At 43.5% G+C, this 18,303-nt stretch overlaps 1 protein-coding gene across 2 annotated transcripts in view; it reads left to right on the top strand.

Moving 5' to 3' along the window:
* The window catches only part of IMPA2 (inositol monophosphatase 2), a 42,219-nt gene that overhangs the window by 4,171 nt on the left and 19,745 nt on the right, over positions 1 to 18,303 (top strand). For both annotated transcript variants that reach the window (XM_036229833.1, XM_016119899.2), the window contains exon 2: positions 12,422 to 12,555. In XM_036229833.1, coding sequence (XP_036085726.1) covers positions 12,422 to 12,555 — 134 coding nt within the window. The remainder of the gene's footprint in view (positions 1 to 12,421; positions 12,556 to 18,303) is intronic.

Below are 18,303 nucleotides of genomic sequence, written 5' to 3'. Positions count from 1 at the left end.
TTGGAAACTATACTCTCCCTCCTAGGTTGGCTCCTGTGCCCCTGCCTTCAATGACATTACCGATTACCTTCCTTGTCTGCCCTGTGCTTCTCCCCTGTCCTGCCAGCCACTTTGTTTGTCCCTGGTCTGGTTGGTGTGCTTTCCTCATGGTGGGCTCTGAATGTAGAGCTCTTCAGTTCACTTCTGGCTCCCCAGAGCAGAGAGTACACGTTGCTGGGCTCTGACCCAATATCACCCACTTGTCTGGTTTGCTTTGCCAACACAGTATTGTTTTTGATGTGTGATTTTAATTTTTATCAATTAGTCACACAGGAAATTTAATAAGTGAAATACTGCTAACAGGACTATCATGAAAACAACAGTGCTCTGGTCCATGTCATCCTCATCCTTTTCTTCAAAGGTCACTGTTTTCAATTTTCTGAGTTACCCATTTTCTAAATAAAAAAGGATTCTACTGCTCTTTCTTAAGTCATCCATTTTAGACACAATTATGTTGTTTGGTTTCATTGGTATCTATATCTCATTCTGATGATCATACAGTTGTAATGCACAGTTGAGCCAGGCAGTATAGTTAGTTGTATTTTTCTTTAAGTAAGTAAATAAATAGATAAAAGTTTTTTCATTTGCTAGTTTTCTATGTGCCTGTAGATAGTCATCTTCCAATTTCCTAACAGAATTTTTACTGATCTCAATGTGGTCAAACTCATCAGTTTTGTTGCTGTAGAGAAGTGGTCCCCACACTTTTGCCTGTGTCGGAAGCCTTTACAATTCTTTTCAGGGCAAGCTGAGTCCCATCCCCAGTTTCTGATTCCCTGTCAGAAGTGAATTAGCATTTCCACCCAATTCCCAGCTGATAACTGACGCTACTGATCTCAAGACCAACCTTTTGTTCAACCTGATCTACATTTTCAAAACACTTTGAGAATCACAGTTGTATAGAATTTTCTTATGTGAGTATATGACAGTTTGTTCATTGAACTCTTGAGGAAACTGTGGGTAATGGCCAGTTTGGAGTCCTTATGAGTAATATTGCTATGGACATGCTTGCATGTGTCTTGGGTATGTATGTATATATTTCTGCTGGGGATATACTTAATAACAGGAGTGAAATTGCTGTGTCATCAGATATGAAACTCTGCCAGGTGGCTTTTTTGAGCGGATATGCCAAATTATACCCTGTCAGCAGTAAGTGAGGGTTCCTGTTGCTCCACCTCTTGAACAACACCTGGTATTGTCAGTCTTTTCCATTTTAGCCATTCTGATGGGTTTGAGTTGGTATTTTATTGTGTTTTTAATTTGCATGTGTCGTATAACTAATGAACTTAAGTGTCTGTATTTATTGGCCTCCTTGATAGCCTCTGTTTTTAAAATGGTGGTACTAAAACGCTGATTAGCAATTTATTCATTCACTCAGCAAATATTTATAGAGTAACTCTGAGTGTGATGTGAGGTTTTGAGCAGTCTCATGTGGGGCCCTGCTGGGCGATAGGGAAACCACCCTGGGCGGCATGGGGCCCTACAATGCCACGGAGGACCAGAATCATATATCTGATAGGAAGCTATTAAAATAGTCCAGGTGAGGAATGAGAGTGGATTTGACTGCGGTGTAGCGAAGAAGGTGGTAAAAAAATATTTCAAAAGGTGAAGTTCAAGCTTTGATGTTAGATTGGAATCAGGGTGTGAGAGAAAGAGGAACCAAGGATGCCTTCAAGGGTTCAGGCCTGAAAAACTGGTTGAATGGATTTGCAGTTTCCTGAAATGGCGAAACTAGGAGAAACAGGTTTGGAGGTGGAAGTTCAGTATTGTGTTTCCAGCATGTTTAGCTTGAATTGTCATTGGATTATTCTAAGTGGAGGTGTTGCATTTGGATCCAGAAGTCAGAAGAGGTTAAGGGTGGAGGCTCCAATTTGGGAGCCATTTGCCTGAGATGGTATTAAGGCCAGATCCCGAACAGAAAGAGAGCAAGCTTATCCATCCATCCATGGGCTCTGCCACAGGGTGATCCCAAGTAAGTTCTCGGTTTTTCCTCTGAGAGATTCCCAAATATCAGTATGTTGAGGTCTTGGGTCGCTCATTCCTTCCAAAAAGACTCCTCTACCCTCCTGCCCGGGCCGAAGGAGCCCACCACTGGAGGAAAGGAGATGGCAGGTAGTGTTTCACTGTCTCTCGCCTTCAGTGCCCTGCCTCACCATGGCCCCAGGTCTCCAGTTTTCGCTTAGCTCCAAAGGGTTGAGGTCAGCTTGCATTAACAATTTTAAAACTTTTGACATTCAAAACTTCAGCCAAGGCGGAACCCCCATGAGAAAACAGTTGGCAGGTGCAGAGTAGCAGCTGCTTCTTTTTGGATCCAGGGCCCACAACGCACTGACCCTATGTGCAAGGCCAACCATCATTTTTCTTTTACATCATTGTAAGGAAAGTGGCATGTTTCTTGTGTCCATTTTGTTAAAAGCTGTTTGAGAAAAATGAGGAGTGTTTTTTTCAGGGGCGTTTGCGCCCAAAGTCCTTCCGTCAGCTCAGCCCTTGGTGCAGGAGTGAGTCAGCAGAATCCCACCTTCATCTCACTAAAGGTATTGAAGGAAAGGCTGGTGTCACCCCTACGTGGACGTGAATTGGCCTCTGTGGGTATTTACAGAGATCTTTACTGGCTAGTCCAAATGAAACACTCAGTAGTGGACAGTTCTGTCTTTGGAGGTGGAGGGGAGGGGCAGGGAGGATGCTAAACTCTTACCACTTAGCCAGAAAATGCAAACTTGGGTTTCAGGCCCCATCCACCCCCAGCCCTAGGAGTCTGGGGCTGGGTAGGAGAGTTCAGGCACAAGGAACCTGCAGTTTGGAGAGAAAAAAGAGAGTTTTGAGTTTGGGCTCCTCCCTGTCCCGCAGCCTCATTGGGCCAGAACCTAAGGCTAGCCTGGCTCACATCTTTTCTCCCATGGGAGATGAGGGAAGAATTCATCTGAGGGACGATGTCATGTCTGTGTAGCTAATCCAATCTCAGTGTCCTGTGTCCATTGTCCCAGCTCCCAACCCCAGGGACCAGGGCAGTACCTTAGCCACCTGGGCAGTATATTCAGCACTGAACAGGCATTGGCAGGGTGTCCTCCATGGGCTTCCCTAGAACAGAAGCCTGAGTCTGCTCAGCTGTGCTGAGGGTGATCCCAGGCCCTGGGAGCTGCGGACAGCTTCCTGGAAAAATATGCCTGAATTGTTTCTTTATAAGGAAAAGCAAGAGTCACCTGGAAAAGCTGGGCAATGTGCTCGAGAAGGGTAGAGGGGCAGGAAAGGGGTCAAGGCAAAGAAGATAGACATTGCAAGGGGTGAAAATGAAGGCAGCACCCAGGAACTGCAAGAAATGAACCTGGCTGAAGACTAAGGTGGGAGAGGAGGGTTGGGCCACCGGGCGGGAGGAGTTTGGGGGTCATGAGGAGGCCTTCAGTGAAGAGCAGAGTTGTGGGTAGGTGTCATACTGAGGTGAATCTTGATGATTGATTAACTGCATGTTGGGAGGACTTAGAAAACTGGGTGGATTTCATTGCTTTAGAGAAAACTCTGAACCAGAGAGGGATTGGAAATCATCATTCATGACCAGAGCCCAGGAGGGTTGGGTCCGTTTAGTGATGGAAGTTTTGGAGCACCTGTGTTGGAATCCTTTTTCCTGCACTTAGAGTTGTATGACCTTGGGCAGCTTTCCTAATTTCTTGTGTCTTGGTTTCTTCATCTTTAACACAAAGATAATAATCATTATTACCTCAGAATTATTGTGAGGATTAAATAAGTTGGTACTCATGAACTGCTTAGAACGGTGTCTGGGACAGAGTAAACCCTCAGCAAGTGTGAGGACCAACACTGTTGTGATGTGGCCATGGTAGTGGAGCAGGTGGGGTGTCCAGGGAGCACGGCTTCTGAGGGTGGGGCCCAGCCCAAGTTCTTGGAGAAACCTCTTGTAAGGAATGGTCTGAGGGATAAGCACCAGAGGACAGTGGTCTCAGAGGCCCTGGCAGAGAGGGTTAGATGACACAAAGAATACAGTTGAGATGTGAGTGAAGAGTGTCCCTGAATTTGGCATGGGAGGTGGCTGGGTGCCCAGCAGGGTTGGTTTAGAGGAGTGCTGGGGTGCAAGGGAAGACACTGGGCTGAGGGGTGATGGGAGTTTAGAAAGTAGATATACCAGGTTTGTGAAAACTTAACCATGAAACTGAAGAGAGGCAGTTACGTTGGTAAGCCTTGAGACTCACTGGCATGTGAGCCAGGAGAATCTGGTGTCCTTGACCCCCCCCTCTGCTTTAACCAACTGCTCCTCCTCTTTAACAGATTTAAACTGTTGACCACTGTGCCATGTGATAGCCACATTATTATCAGGGTATCTGATTTACTTTGTAGGTCTTATTGATTGTTACATGTGTTAGGGTTCTCCAGAGAAACAGAACCATTTGGAGGCCATCAGGTCCAATCCGCAGGCTGGAGACCCTGGGAAAGCCACTGCCCCAGTGTGAAAGCTGAAGCAGTAAGATTTGAGGTTGCAGTTGAAGTCCAAAGACAGACGCTGCAGAATTCTCTTAATCAGAGAAGAGTCTGTCTTTTTCATCTATTCAGATCTTCAACTGATTGGATGATGCCCACCCACATTATTGAGGATGATCTGCTTTACTGCTGATAAAAATGTTAATCTCATCCAAAAACACCATTATAGAAACACCCAGAATAATGTTTGGTGATATATCTGGGTACCCCATGGCTCAGTCTAGTTGACATATAAAATTAACCATCACATCACTCATTTGTGTTCAGTAAGTCTAGAACCTGAGATGTGGCAGTATCATCAGTACCATACATCTGGTAGTGATACCTCTGGTAGTGATGTGTTCCTGATCTGAAAAGGAAAGACATGTGTTCCCTGTTAGAAACCCTACTTCTGGCAGAGTTCTTTTGGACAAGGTGTTCCATGGGTTCTGGCGCACACACAAGTTGCTCTATAGTAATGGATGACAATTATGTGGTTGTCTTGGGGACAGTAACACAGACCTAAGCTGGTGTAGAAACAAGAAAGGGACATTTGGACAGGTCTATGAATGAGGCCTCTGATGCCGGAGCTGATTGTGTCCTTTTAGATATGAAATTCAGGTTTGAATGACTAAAGGCCGTATTTTATATATTAGACATTAATGGAATATTATTTGAAGGGAGAAACCCAGGTCAGGAGGTCTGTGAAGTGCATGCACAGTGAGTAGCTGGAAAACATCAATTAAAAAACAGCATTGTATTGACTTATTACTAGCAGAAAGAGAATGTTTAAAATCTCTAAAACTGAGTAAACCAGCCATGGTAAAGGGCTTTTAGCAGTTAATTCACCCCACAGGCCATCCCTCTGTGGATGAGACTGTGGCTACAAGGCAGGGCCATTTGAGTCTAATACTTGCTTATCTTAAAAATACAACCTTGTCACCACCTTTCCTCTCTATGTGGGAAAATTTAGAAATTAAACTTTTCTTAACTTAGTATTTTAGCACCCCATTTGAGATTCGTGCATTATGTATATGTTAGGTTTTATTTATTTATTGTTTATTTTTTGGTCATCAGTCATTAAATTTTGTCAGATATATGTTCTCACCAATAACTATTTGGAGTGATGAAAGTCTGTGTGTGTATATACATATTTAACTCTTAATAGTGCTCACCTGTACTATTTTAATAGCTTCCTATCAGACCATTCCATACAATTTCTTATTTAACTCTTACAGCAACCCAATGTCTTAGATACTATGGTTATTACCAATGTGGAAACCAGGGTTCTGAGGAGTTCAGTTAGTTCCCTCAAGGTCTCCCAAGTGGAGTTTGAATTCAGATCTGGCTTATGCTACACTGTAGATTTATCTTCTGTACTCCCTATTGATGTTACGAAATGGGTGGAATCAAGAATTACATTCTAGATGGGAATTTTTTATATTCATTTTCTTCATGAAGAACTACAATTTCTAAGTTTTAAAATGTTAATTATTGTTGTCATTATTTTTGAACCCAGCAATCCAGCTCTATAGCTTGAGCCACTGTCATTTCTTTTTTTAAAATAAATTTTTATTCAATTTATTTAAATTAAAAAAAAAACAAAAAACAAAAAAACAAGTTCACCCATTTCCCCCCCTACACCTTACAACCACCAGTCTGTTCTCTGTATCCATGAACTTTATCCATTCATCCATCCATTGATGGACACTTAGGTTACTTCCATATCTTGGCTATCATAAGTAATGCTTCAGTGAACATAGGATACATATATCTTTCTGAATTAGTGTTTTTGTTTACTTCAGATAAATACCCAGAAGTGGAATTGCTGGATCATCTGGTAGTTCTATTTTTAATTTTTTGAGGACCCTCCATATTGTTTTCTGTAATGACTGTACCAATTTACATTCCCACCAACAGTATACAGAGTTTCCTTTTCTCCACATCCTTTCAAGACTTGTTATTTCTTATCTTTTTGATAATAGTCATTCTAACAGGTGTGAGGTGATATCTCATTGTGGTTTTTGTTTTGTATTTCCCTATTGATTAGTGATGTTGATCACCCTTTCATATAAGTGTTGGCAATCTGTATGTCTTCTTTGGAAAAATGTCAGTTCATATCTTCTGCCCATTTTTTAACTGGATTGTTTATTTCTTTGCTACTGAGTTGTGTGAGTTCTTTATATATTTTGGATATTAACCTCTTGTCAGATACATGATTTGCAATTATTTTCTCCCATTTGGTAGGTTGCCTTTTCATTTTGTTGCTTTCCTTTGCTGTGCAGAAGCTTTTTAGTTTGATGTAGTCCCACTTGTTGATTTTTAGCTTTTGTTGCTTTTGCTTATGGTGTTAGATTCCAAAAAAATCATTGCCCATACCTGTGTCAGGGAGCTTACCACATATATTTTCTTCTGGGAGTTTTATGGTTTTAAGTCTTTTATCTGTTTTGAGTTAATTTTTGTATATGATGTAAGATAGTGGTCCAGTTTTATTCTTTTGCATGTGTGGCTGTCCAGGTTTCCCAACATCATTTATTGAAGAGACTCTCCCCATTATATACTCTTGGCTCCTTTGTGGTAAATTAATTGACCATGTATGTGTGGGTTTATTTCTGGGCTCTCTATTATGTTCCATTAATTTCTGTGTCTGTACTGAAGCCAGTTCTATACTGTTTTAATTACTATAGCTTTGTAATATAGTTTGAAATTAGGGAGTGTGATGCCAACAGTTTTGTTTTTCCAAGATTGCTTTGGCTATTGGGATCTTTGATGGTTCCATACAAACTTCAGGATTAGTCTTCCTATTTCTGTGAAAAATGTCACTGGAATTTTGATAGGGTTTGCATTGAACCTCTGTATTACTTTGGCTAATTTTTTTAGATTGACTTACTGCCATTAACTCTTCGGTGACTGAAAGGAAGCTAATTTTTATAGCTTTCTCATGTATGAAAATCCACCAGCTAACTTTGGTGAAGTCCTCTTACAATGCATATTGCCCTAATAGGTCTTAGTCCAGGAGAGAGATAGTAGAACCTACTTTGTGTTGTAGGGAATGGTGGTCTGGAGCTACCAAGATGTAAAACAGAGCTCAGGAAGCTTAAAGTCTAGTGGAAGTGCAGGCCCCTGGCTGACAGTGATGAAATACTGGAGTCCGTGCAGTAACTGAGATGTGCATTCAGTGCTACGGGGACCACTAACCCAAGAGAAAGGGCTTAACCCATGATGAGTAGGTGAAAGGCTACACTGACAGCTTCCTGAGGAGATGGGCTTGAGTTGAGTCTTCAGGGACAAATGGACAGGAGGTAGCCAGGACAGCCATTGCAGGCACAAAGAACATCAAGTCCAAAGACATAAAGGTGCAGGTGGACGAACACCAGAAAGTCCTTAAGCATGGCAAGATGGGGACAGGGCCCAGGGTGCTGTGGGCCTGAGTGCTGCCAGGGCTGGTCATGGGGGACCTCACACCGGACACAGGCCCACCATCCCCTTGGTGAGCGCAACAAGCCATAGAGAGTGGCAGGAGATAGATCCACTTTCCAGAGAGGCCACTCTGCACAGGGTGGGTGGTTTTTAGAGAAACAAAACAAAAGGATATTTGGAGGCTGTTTTAGCAGTGCAGGCAAGTGAAGGTAGGCAATGTGAGAAAGGCAGTGTATTTTGGGAAAATAATTCAGAAATGCAATCTAAATATCTAGGTATGTAACTGAATGAGAGGGGAGAGCCAAGAATGAGCTGCAGTTTCTCCTCAGGTGTCCGAGTGGATGGTGAGGCAGGGCCTGAAGGAGCAGCAGCAGGTGAGAGAGGGCCAGCCACGTCACTGCACTGCAAGGTACTAGTGAACGTGAGCACAGCGTGGCCTCCCCTGCTGTTTAATGACACAGGAACATTCAAGCTCATGGCTTTTCTTGTGATATATGCCACAACAAAATGATTATAGCACAACAATAATACTAATAAAAATAGAAACGAAGCACTTTAAAAAAGAGCATAATGCAGCATGCTCTTTCTGAATCCATAAATCTACCCTCCTTTGTATGATTTGTCAGTAAGGGTCTGTTTCCTCTGGAAAGTGTGCCCAGATGACATCAGACATTTCCCAAACTGCCCACACAGGCCCCCGAATGTGTATCTCCTCAGTGTAGTAGAGTTGTGTATATTTTGGATCTGGAAGACCAAGTACTTAAATATCAGTGGGGCTAGATACAGCTTCACAAGAACACTTGTTAAAAAGTCTTCCAGACGTTAGTAACTTGTGATGAGGTCAGTATGCAGCAACCAAGAAATATTCATTCATTCAGCAGTTGTTCACTGAGACCCCACTGTACAGGCTGCAAAATCCACCTGTGGGAGGTGGATGCCTTGGAATCCTAAGGAGCCAGTTGTATGGTCTGTATAAGTGCCCGAGGAGCACACTTAAAGGGTTGAATGCCCCGCTCCAACTCCTCAAATCTTCATTGAGGAGGTGACATTTGAACTGAGTCACAAAGGAAGCAACACATGGGCCAGAAGAAGACTGGCAATTCTGTCAAAAGGAGACTTTAGGGTGAATGATGCAATTTGGCTGGAGCATAACAGTTACCGAGCAAGAAGGAGCGGGAGGAGAAGATAAGAATGCAAAGGTTAGGCGAGACCTGTACTTGTTAGGCTGATGGTTTGGCTTCCCTCACAGACACCAGTGACAGAAGCAAGGCAGATTTCTTTCTCTTTCTCATAGAAGTCTATTTAGAGGTCTGGGGGAGCAAGGATTTTGCTCAGGAAGTCAGGTTTCTTTTCAATTGTTGCTCTAAGGAAGTGTTTTTTTTCATGTGACCACAGCTGACCACGTCACACTTGATGGCAAAGGGGAAAAGAATAAGAGGAAGTAGAGTGCAAACAGTGGCCTTCTGAAGTTGTGATTCAGAAGTTGCACATATCCTCTTGGGCAGAACTTGGTCACAGGCCACATCTGCCTGCATGAGAGGCAGAGAGGTGTGGACTGTTGAGGTGGCTGTGCACCTTGCTAGGACTTCTGCTCCTAATAGGAAGAAGGGGAGACTAGCTATTCGGAGTCAAATTTGTCTCTGCTAGAAGGCTATCCCCCAAAAGCTGTTGCATGCAACCTTCAGGGCCTTTGACTTTAATTTATCCTTGGAGCAATAGGGAGCCATTGAGTACAAAACAGAAAGACCAAGGTGGTCAGTATTCACACAAACACTAGTCATCCAGGTAGATCAAATGGTGCAGAATCTATTCAAGCAGTCTGATGTGTATTTTATTCATGATTCAAAGAATTTTTTGCAGCTACTCTGTGTCAGGTACAATTCTAGATGCTAGGAGTGTGGCAGGGAACAAAAGAGAGCAAACTGTTATCTTGGAGCTCATGTGCAGTGAGGAGAGACATTTCAGCAACCATGAAATAAACAAGATGATTTCAGATGGCAAGAAGTGCAGACGGAAGAACCAGATAGTATAAAGTTGCTGGACAGAAACAAATTTGGTTAGGATGGACCAGAAAACCAAAGTGGCAGAAGGAGAGCGAGCGTGGGGGTGGCCTGTGGGAGGCAAGATTGGTGGGTGGTGAAGGCCTGGTCCTGTGGGATCTGGGGCTTTGTTCTAAGAATGGTGGGAAGCCATTGGATAACTCTAAGCATTAAAATGACACGAGTTGATTTCTGTTTAAAAATCATCAATCCAACTTCTGCATAGAGACTACAGAGTGGATAGTTGGAATCATGACCTTGAATTTTATGAATGCTTATTAGCACATGTGGGGTAAGAGCAAGTGAAAACGAAGCCTGTGTCCTCTCACCGTGGAAACTCCAGGACTCACGTGCAGTCCTAGGCCATCCCAGCTTCCTGAGGATCCTTCCTCACAATAGGGTCAAGATCCTGCTCCAGGCCCTGCTACTCAGTTGTGGCCTGCAGCATCAGTGTCACCACAGAACTTGTCAGAAATGCAAATCTTAGATACAAAACCCACACCAGCAATCTTCACTTTAACAAGACCCCAGGTGACTCATGCACATTAAAATTTGAGAAGCTCTGGTGGTATGTCTTCTGGTTAGGGTGCCTTTCTCTCTTCTAACTATATGCATACATACCCATACATAGCACACAACACAACATATACACACCACACAGTCCCTAAACATACCGTATAAGCCCCTGCACATCACATATACACCTTATATCTCCTACACACACACACACACACACACACACACACCTCATAATATCCTCTTTCCACCCACATACACCATACTGAACTGCCAAGCGAGCTATGGACAGGAGGTCTGGACTAGCTCAAAACTTAGGGATTCCTAGAGGGTAGGGCAGGTGCTATATGAGCTTGATTTGAGGAGTTTGAAATTTATAAACAAGGAACCCATGGAGATTATTTGGTAGGAGCTTGCTATGTGGAAATTGAGGAGATTCACCTGATAGTGAAGAGCAGGAAGACCCCAGGTGGCAGGCAGTCTGGGGGCTGGCACAGAAATATGAATGGGACTCTCTTTAGTTGATAAGTTACATATGACTGGTACATGCTTTGTCTTTTATATTATTTAACAAAATACATTACACTCCAAACTTTCTATAATTTGTGTCTATTATCTTTACAACAAGATGAAAAACACATGCAAAACTTGCCCAGGCTCAGTATCTTTTGGGTCAGCACTAGGATGGGAGTAGGGGGTGGCTATGAGGAATCTAAACGGTGGGGACTGTTCGATATCTAGGAGGTTTCCTGCTTATCCTTTAAAATTCCATGTGAGTATCTCCTCTTTGTAGGCTACCAGATTGATCTCTTCCTGCCTCCTTTTCAGCTTTGTTAGTACATAGCACAGGCTGGACATGAAAAAGCTACTCAGAAAATGCTTATCTAAGGTTAGAAAATGAGTGTCATGATGGATGAAGGATGTCAAGTGTGGGTAACTAAGCAATTGAGGTGCTTTGGGAAGAAATGCAGGATCTTAGGGTGGATTCCGATTTTGGAAGAAATGCCTGAAGATGTTTCTGGGTGTCCTAACGAGGTGTCATGGTAAGAAAGGACAGAAATTACAAGAAAGGCCTGAGCTGGAATAAGGGTGCTTTTTATTTCACAAAATAGAACTAACCTTCCTGAAGTGTCCTGTGACTGATTAACTATTGCACATACCTTCTTGCTTGGGTCTCCCAGGGATTCAGCCAGGCAGGAGGTGCTGGAAGTTGAGTGCCCTCCATTCCTCACCCTATATTTAGCCAGAGTGGCTTGAGATGGGATATGCTGGCAGCCTGCACATCTGCAGAGCCCGCCTATGAGCTCAGCCTTGAGGGCTCAGTGAAGCTGCTTGGCACCAAAGCCAGTTCATGTGTGTGTTATCCGTGGATGATCAGTGATGCCCTGCACAGAGCAGCAGGGAGAGCACCTTCCTGTTCTTGTAGTATGTTTCAGCTTTCTCAGGCTTCTCAGTCTGAACATTTGTGATCTGCATGTAAGAGCATATTCCATTTTATGTGATTCGTAAACTGAATTGGGGAAGAGAGGTTCTTACACTGAAATCTCATACATTCAAATTCATGGGACTTTATGAGGCAAAGGTGTTATATAGCATCCACACTGGATGAAGTTTCTGTATTCTTCAAAACCTTTATGTTTTTCTTCAAAGAAAAGTTGTTCTTTGTAGAACAAAATAACTTGAAGAAGTGAGTCTGTCATTCTCGTAAAAAGGGTAGCGGGTAATTAAGGCTCACTAGAAATCCAGGCAGAAAATCTTGGGTTAAACATTAAGCCCTGAAGGCCTGTCAGTGATGACAGAAGTAAGTGGTCCATAGGCCTGTACCCACCGCCTCTCCCCAGCACTCGCCAATGTCACATTGGCCCCTTTGCGGAGGAGAGACCCCATTTTTCTGGGGAAAGAGGATGCTTGTCAGCTTAACCTACCTTCCTGGACTTTTATTTCAGATCATCAGAAAAGCCCTTTCTGAGGAAAAGCGCGTCTCAACAAAAACATCAGCTGCAGATCTTGTCACAGAAACGGATCACCTTGTGGAAGATTTAATTATCTCTGAGCTGCAGAAGAGGTTTCCTTCACACAGGTGTGTGTATTTCTTGGGTAAAACACCCAGGAACACATTGCCATGTTCATAAAGAAGGCCAGGGTCTAACTTGGGAGGCTGCACCACTGGTTGTTGTGGGCAGACCACAAACAAAAAGCCTCACTGTCTGCCCCCTGATATTTCAATTGCATGGTAGACAAACAGACCTCGTTTTCATTCTTTTTACTACCATCTTGATAACTCTCACGTTAATATTACCTTAAAAACGGAAAAGGCTTCACTTCCCACAATGCATGCTCCAGAGAAGAGACTGCTCCCCTCTGCTAAGCCACTTAGTGTATTTCTGGAGGGATGTGGAGCAGTGATGTTGTTCCCTGGCAGCCTGTGTCTTCTTGGGGGTGCCATGCAGATTTTCCAGAAAGGATTTGACCCCAAATGGCGCCATCAGCTGTGTAAGCCCAGGTGCACTGCCTGATGGTGTGCCAATGCCGGTATTCAGGGATGCAGTCTCCCCTTGCCAGGTCAAAGCATGGGACAGGAAAGGCTGCCATCCTTCCCTAGGTCTTTATGAGGACCCCACCCTCTTCTCTGGAGCGGCAGTTCCTAATTTTTTTGTGGGGGGGGGGGAGGTCACTATGTGGAGAATCTAATGCAAGTTATAAATATTTTCCTCAGAAAAATTCAAATATTCACACAGTACTTTGGATCTAGTTCCATGGGAGCCACAGATCCCAGAGCATGACTGTCTTTGCAGTCCTCAGGCCCTTTCTCACCCCCAGAGTTCTGTATAACAGACTTTGGAAACCACTGTTTTAGGTGTGAAGGGTTTCTCCTTTTTTTATGGAGAATCGCTAAAACTGAAATACCAGGTACTGGATTTCTGGCTATTGATCACTGTAACAGTCAGAGTCTGTGTACTTATGCAACAGAAATATCTAAGGCTGTATTCTTCAGCATCCTTCTAACGCAGAGTAGGCATAGTAGACTTTTTTTCCTGTCCACAATTAACTGAAAGAAAGGACAAGCCCATGTCCAAACTTACCTCCTTTTTTCCCTGTTCTTTCTTTCTAACTGGTTAGGTTATCTCGGGGTCTCAAACTCACTTCGAAATTTTGTCAGTGGATCAGATTTGTTTTGTTTTGTTGACAAACTTTGTGTTTTAATATTCGTTATTTCATATTTCCTTCTTCTGTATGAAGTTACATATTATAATTTTTATAAGTTCTAAAGTGTTTATAATTTTTTAGCTTTTAAAAATCTAAATTAGAAGGCAATGGCAAAAGAATTATGTAGCTTGCTTTTACTCTTTGAGAGGAGAAAAGCTGTAGCCAGCTGTTTCTGGTTGAGGAACTATTTCGGTTCTCAAGGTTTTGGTGGAATTGGTCCAGGTGCCTACTACAGAAATGAGGGTGGGGTTGGCTGTATGGGGTCCTGGTAAAGACCTTGAGGTCACTGCAGACTAGACATAAAGGCATTATTCGGGCTCTGGAGTTTTTCCATCAGATTACATAGTAGTCTCGACAAACTGAACTCTGAAATTATATGCTCTATGGTATATGTTGGCAGCAGTTGCTAATGATTTGGATCCACTATTGTGTTGGTATGGGGTATGGGTTCCATTTTTACAAGGTAAATTTATTCGTTGCTGCATATCACAGGATAAAAGTGTGGGGGAAAAAAGTCAGAATAAACATATGGGTAAACGTGGCTTTACCCACCTCCACCTGGTAGTCTCAGGGTCATCAGGGGACAATCGGGCTCTAAAGCCTCTTTGGAAAGCTGTGCAGAGCAGTGGACCTGACCTAGGGTGTGTGTCAGGCTTATCTGGGAGCATCTCCAACCTGCTGATGTTGGGCCTCCATTTCTGAAAAGCCCTGGAAGATGAAGATATACACACCTGACCAAGAATCAGTGATTTAGAACAGTGGCCCCCAAACTGCAGTCTGAAAGCTCATACCAGCCAGCCGTGAGGGAAGAGATGCCCCCACCCTTTACCAGCACTTCCTTCTTGGTCCTGAGGGCAATGCTGGGGCAAAACTCAAGGCTAGATGTCACTGCTCCTGTTCTCTACTCAGTGTGCCTGGAAAATTCAAATTAGATGAAAACATTTTTCAACATATCTAAAGTTTGTTTTTTGCCAGTGACTAAGATTTAAAAGAAAGTACCAGAATTCGGGGCATTAAATTGTTTTAGATATTAAAAAATTGATAAATTTATGATGAGAAAAAATTACATTCATATTGTAAAATAAAATAGTATAATTTTTCTGCATTCAGAGCATTTCTATATATCCCTTACACATAGTTAGCAGAAGGTTACCTCACCCTTTCTTAGGAAGGACTTTCATTCTTAGCTTATGTCCTTCCTCATTTTTAGTCTTTATGAAAGAATTTTAAATATAGTTTGCAACTGTTTTTTTTTTAACAAAATAAGAAAAAACCTGATATAGGCTCCCTGGTTTGTTATTTCATTTTATTCATTCATGAAATCGAAAGTCTGGGTCTCTGATCTGAAAGACAGGTATAGACCAAATCAAAGAATAGTAAGGTTTAAACTTGCTTCTGCCCCCAGCTTTGACAGTTACCCCACTTCTCAGGATCTCAAACTCCTCACTTAGAAGTGAGGGACCCAGCCAATGTCAGCTCTGCAGTTTCTACACTGATGTTATATGGTAATGCTGACACAAGGCAAACTAACATGTTAAGGTTGAGAGTTTAGTAGTCTCCATCCAGCCTGGCCTTTGTTGGATGCTTAAACCTGTTACCAGTTGATTTTGAATTAGACCCAAGTTTTGCAGGTTTGAAAATATTCAGCAGCATCACCAAATTGTGTACATATAATACACCTGTCCTTGTCCCTTTCGTCTCAGTTGACGCAGGCAAAGGGAGGAGAACAGCAGCTTGAGCTGCTCGATATCCACAGCCACCTGCCCTGCCTCAGTCTGGGCCCTCCTTGGTGGGATGAGGCCTGTCCGTTGTGGCACCTGTGCCCTGCAGTATGTCTAGCACAGTCCTAGATTTGGAAAAAAGACGTTCTTGGCCACTGCCAGCTAGACACTCGCTTCCCTTCACATTCCCACTGTGCTCCACGCTGGACATGCATGTCCAGGGCAGCAGAGCCCCTGGGGCAGGGGCGGGGGCAGGCTGCGGCCTGAGAGAAGAGGCTAAGGAACTGAATTGGCTCCCTAGTGGCCTGAAGAGTAACCCTGACCTTGTCACAGAGTAAATAAACAAGCCGGGAAGGAAAGTTCCAGATATATTTGGCCGTCAAAATTATAAGTTACAACTATTAGAAAAAAGGCAAGTAAATTAAATTAAATTAGAAAGTATCATTCTAATCTGTCACCAAACTTTGAACCTTGCCCGGGTTGCTATTTCCTCTTGTACATTAGATAGGGTGATGAAATGGCCCTTGAGCTCCCAATATTTACTCGAGTGCGTTGTTTCTATTTGTGTTACAAAGTTTATGTAGACGTTCCAGTGCTCTTATTAAGGTCTCACTTTTTCTTTTCTCAGTTCCCTGTGTCCAGGTTGATATCCACACTCCCTCCATGGAGAGCCGAAGAATATTCTCTCCCATTCCATGGGCGCTAGCTTCCTACACAAGGATAATCAGGCTTAAGTGAATAAAAACTCTATACCCTCTCCCACTTATCAGTGAGGTATTTTTAGTGTCTCAGGAGTAGACAGAGTCCATGTCCCGGTTGGCCTCTGGAAGGCCCTGCCCTGGAGTGCCGCCCACAGGCATGAAGCCGGGGGATGATCAGTGCGCCTTCCATGCCCTTTCACTCGGGCAGCTGGGTCAAGAGGAGGAGAATTCTTGGGCGTGAATAACCAGTTGCTGAAAAAGTTTAGGACTCAGTACGAGTGCTTTGAACTGCTCTCGTCAGAAATGCTGGGCACAGCCCAAGCTGCGTTAACAGGAGCGTTATGGGTGCTGCTGCAGATAAGCGGCCGGCGAACCCTGAGACTACGTCCCATACACTTTGCTAATGAACTAACAGACCTCTTGGCCCTGTGTGTGCTGAGAACCGTGTCAGTGTGCCGAGTGCATGGGCTCGCACTACAGGCCATGCTCTCTGATATCACTATACAGTCCTGCAAGAGGCTCTCCCTTCCACCCTTTGGGAGACCCCAGCAAGGCCCCTCCAACACTGATAGGTGTCAGCATCCCACTTCAAATCAGGTTTAATTTAAAAAGGAAAAAATTTCTCCATTTCTCCTCAGTTTCATAGGAGCTGATCTTTGCGTGGGAGTCATTTCCATCCCCATCGTGACCTCAGGAATGTCTTCTCACTGTTTTACTGAACTTGTGCTGCATTTAGGCTTTGGCGCTTGATGCTTATATGTGTGCACTTTAGGGTGTGTACCCTTTTCTTTAAGAATGAAATCATAAGCCATTTCAGGGGGAAATCATGTAGCTACAGAAGAAGACATTGAAAACAGATTTAAGTCCTTAAATCTTTGGCTTAGAAACCAGCAGAGCCATTGCCGTGTTTAATCCTCAGATGAGTGGAGTGATTCTTTGTGTAGCTCACCTGCGTTTCTGCTGCGGTTAGGAGTTCGGGATTCACCGCCTGGCCGCGCCCTGCCCAGCTTGGCTCCTCTCACTGCTCTGTGTCTTTCACCATGCCATTTGTTCCAGCTAGACTTGCCTGCCTGGATTATGTGATCCAAAGGATCCAGTGGCCCATGGAGGAAAGTGATGGTAGGGAGACAGTTCCCAGCAGGAGGAGGCGACATGGAGCAGACAACAACAAGGAACCAGCACTCCATCTGGTCACACTCTAGATTATAAGCTTCTGGGGGCAGGTGGGGCTCATGGAGCTTCCCTGCACAGCTGCTGTTTCTCAGGGTGTGAATTTCTCAGGTGTCTCCCCAAACTCAGTGCTTTGCCTTTTCTAGCATGGGTTTCTCTACAGACCACACGGTGGAGAAGGTAGAATCAGCAACCTGAAAATGATATATGTACCCTCATAATATATACTGATGCATTTCCACATGATTTATGAGATGGAGGGGGCAAGATAACTGTGTGCATATAGAGCATGAATTTCATAATCTATGAAACGGAAATAGTGGTCCCAGAGTTAGGGACCAGATGAGTTATAGTGCATGCGATAGCACTATAATTGACTGAAAAGTGACATCAGAACGCAAATCTTATCTCACAGTATTACAGACAAGACAACACTGACCCATAGAACTTTCTGCGAAGACAAATGTTCCACCTACACTGTCCACTGTGATAGCCTCTAACCCGCGTGACTAGTGAGCACTTGAAATGTGGCCAGTGAGATTAAGGAACTGAGTTAGCTTTTTAATTTTATTTAAATTATTTAAATATAAACAGGCACAGGTAGCTAGTAGCTATTGTATTGGACAGAGCAGTTACAGACATTTCCATTTCAGTCTTTTATGATGTGATGTTGATCTCATCTGCAAGTTCATTGATGTTTCATCTTAGGACACATGGTTCCTCTGGGGAAAGTGGTTTCCAGGAGCATCTTGAGGCTGAGCAGGAGCAGCCTGCCCAGTGCGCTGACCTCTTAGCCTTTGACATGAGGGGCTAAGCAGCTGCCTGATGACTACAATGACAATACACCAAATGTCAGCAGTAAGACATAAAGTGCTTTTTGTTTTCCACTTATGTTTCCTTCTTAGTAAAAACGTATTGCCTTCAGGTCTCCTTTTTCTCTAGTACAAATGTGAACATGACATGAGATGCTAATGGAAAACCTCTCAGCAGGGCCTTGTATTCACACATAAAACAAATGTTTGCTCCGTG

Source organism: Rousettus aegyptiacus, unplaced genomic scaffold (assembly GCF_014176215.1).
Source record: "Rousettus aegyptiacus isolate mRouAeg1 unplaced genomic scaffold, mRouAeg1.p scaffold_m13_p_12, whole genome shotgun sequence".
Taxonomy (NCBI): Eukaryota; Metazoa; Chordata; class Mammalia; order Chiroptera; family Pteropodidae; genus Rousettus; species Rousettus aegyptiacus.
The sequence above is the reverse complement of the archived record's forward strand: the minus strand, read 5'-3'. Positions and strand labels throughout refer to the sequence as shown.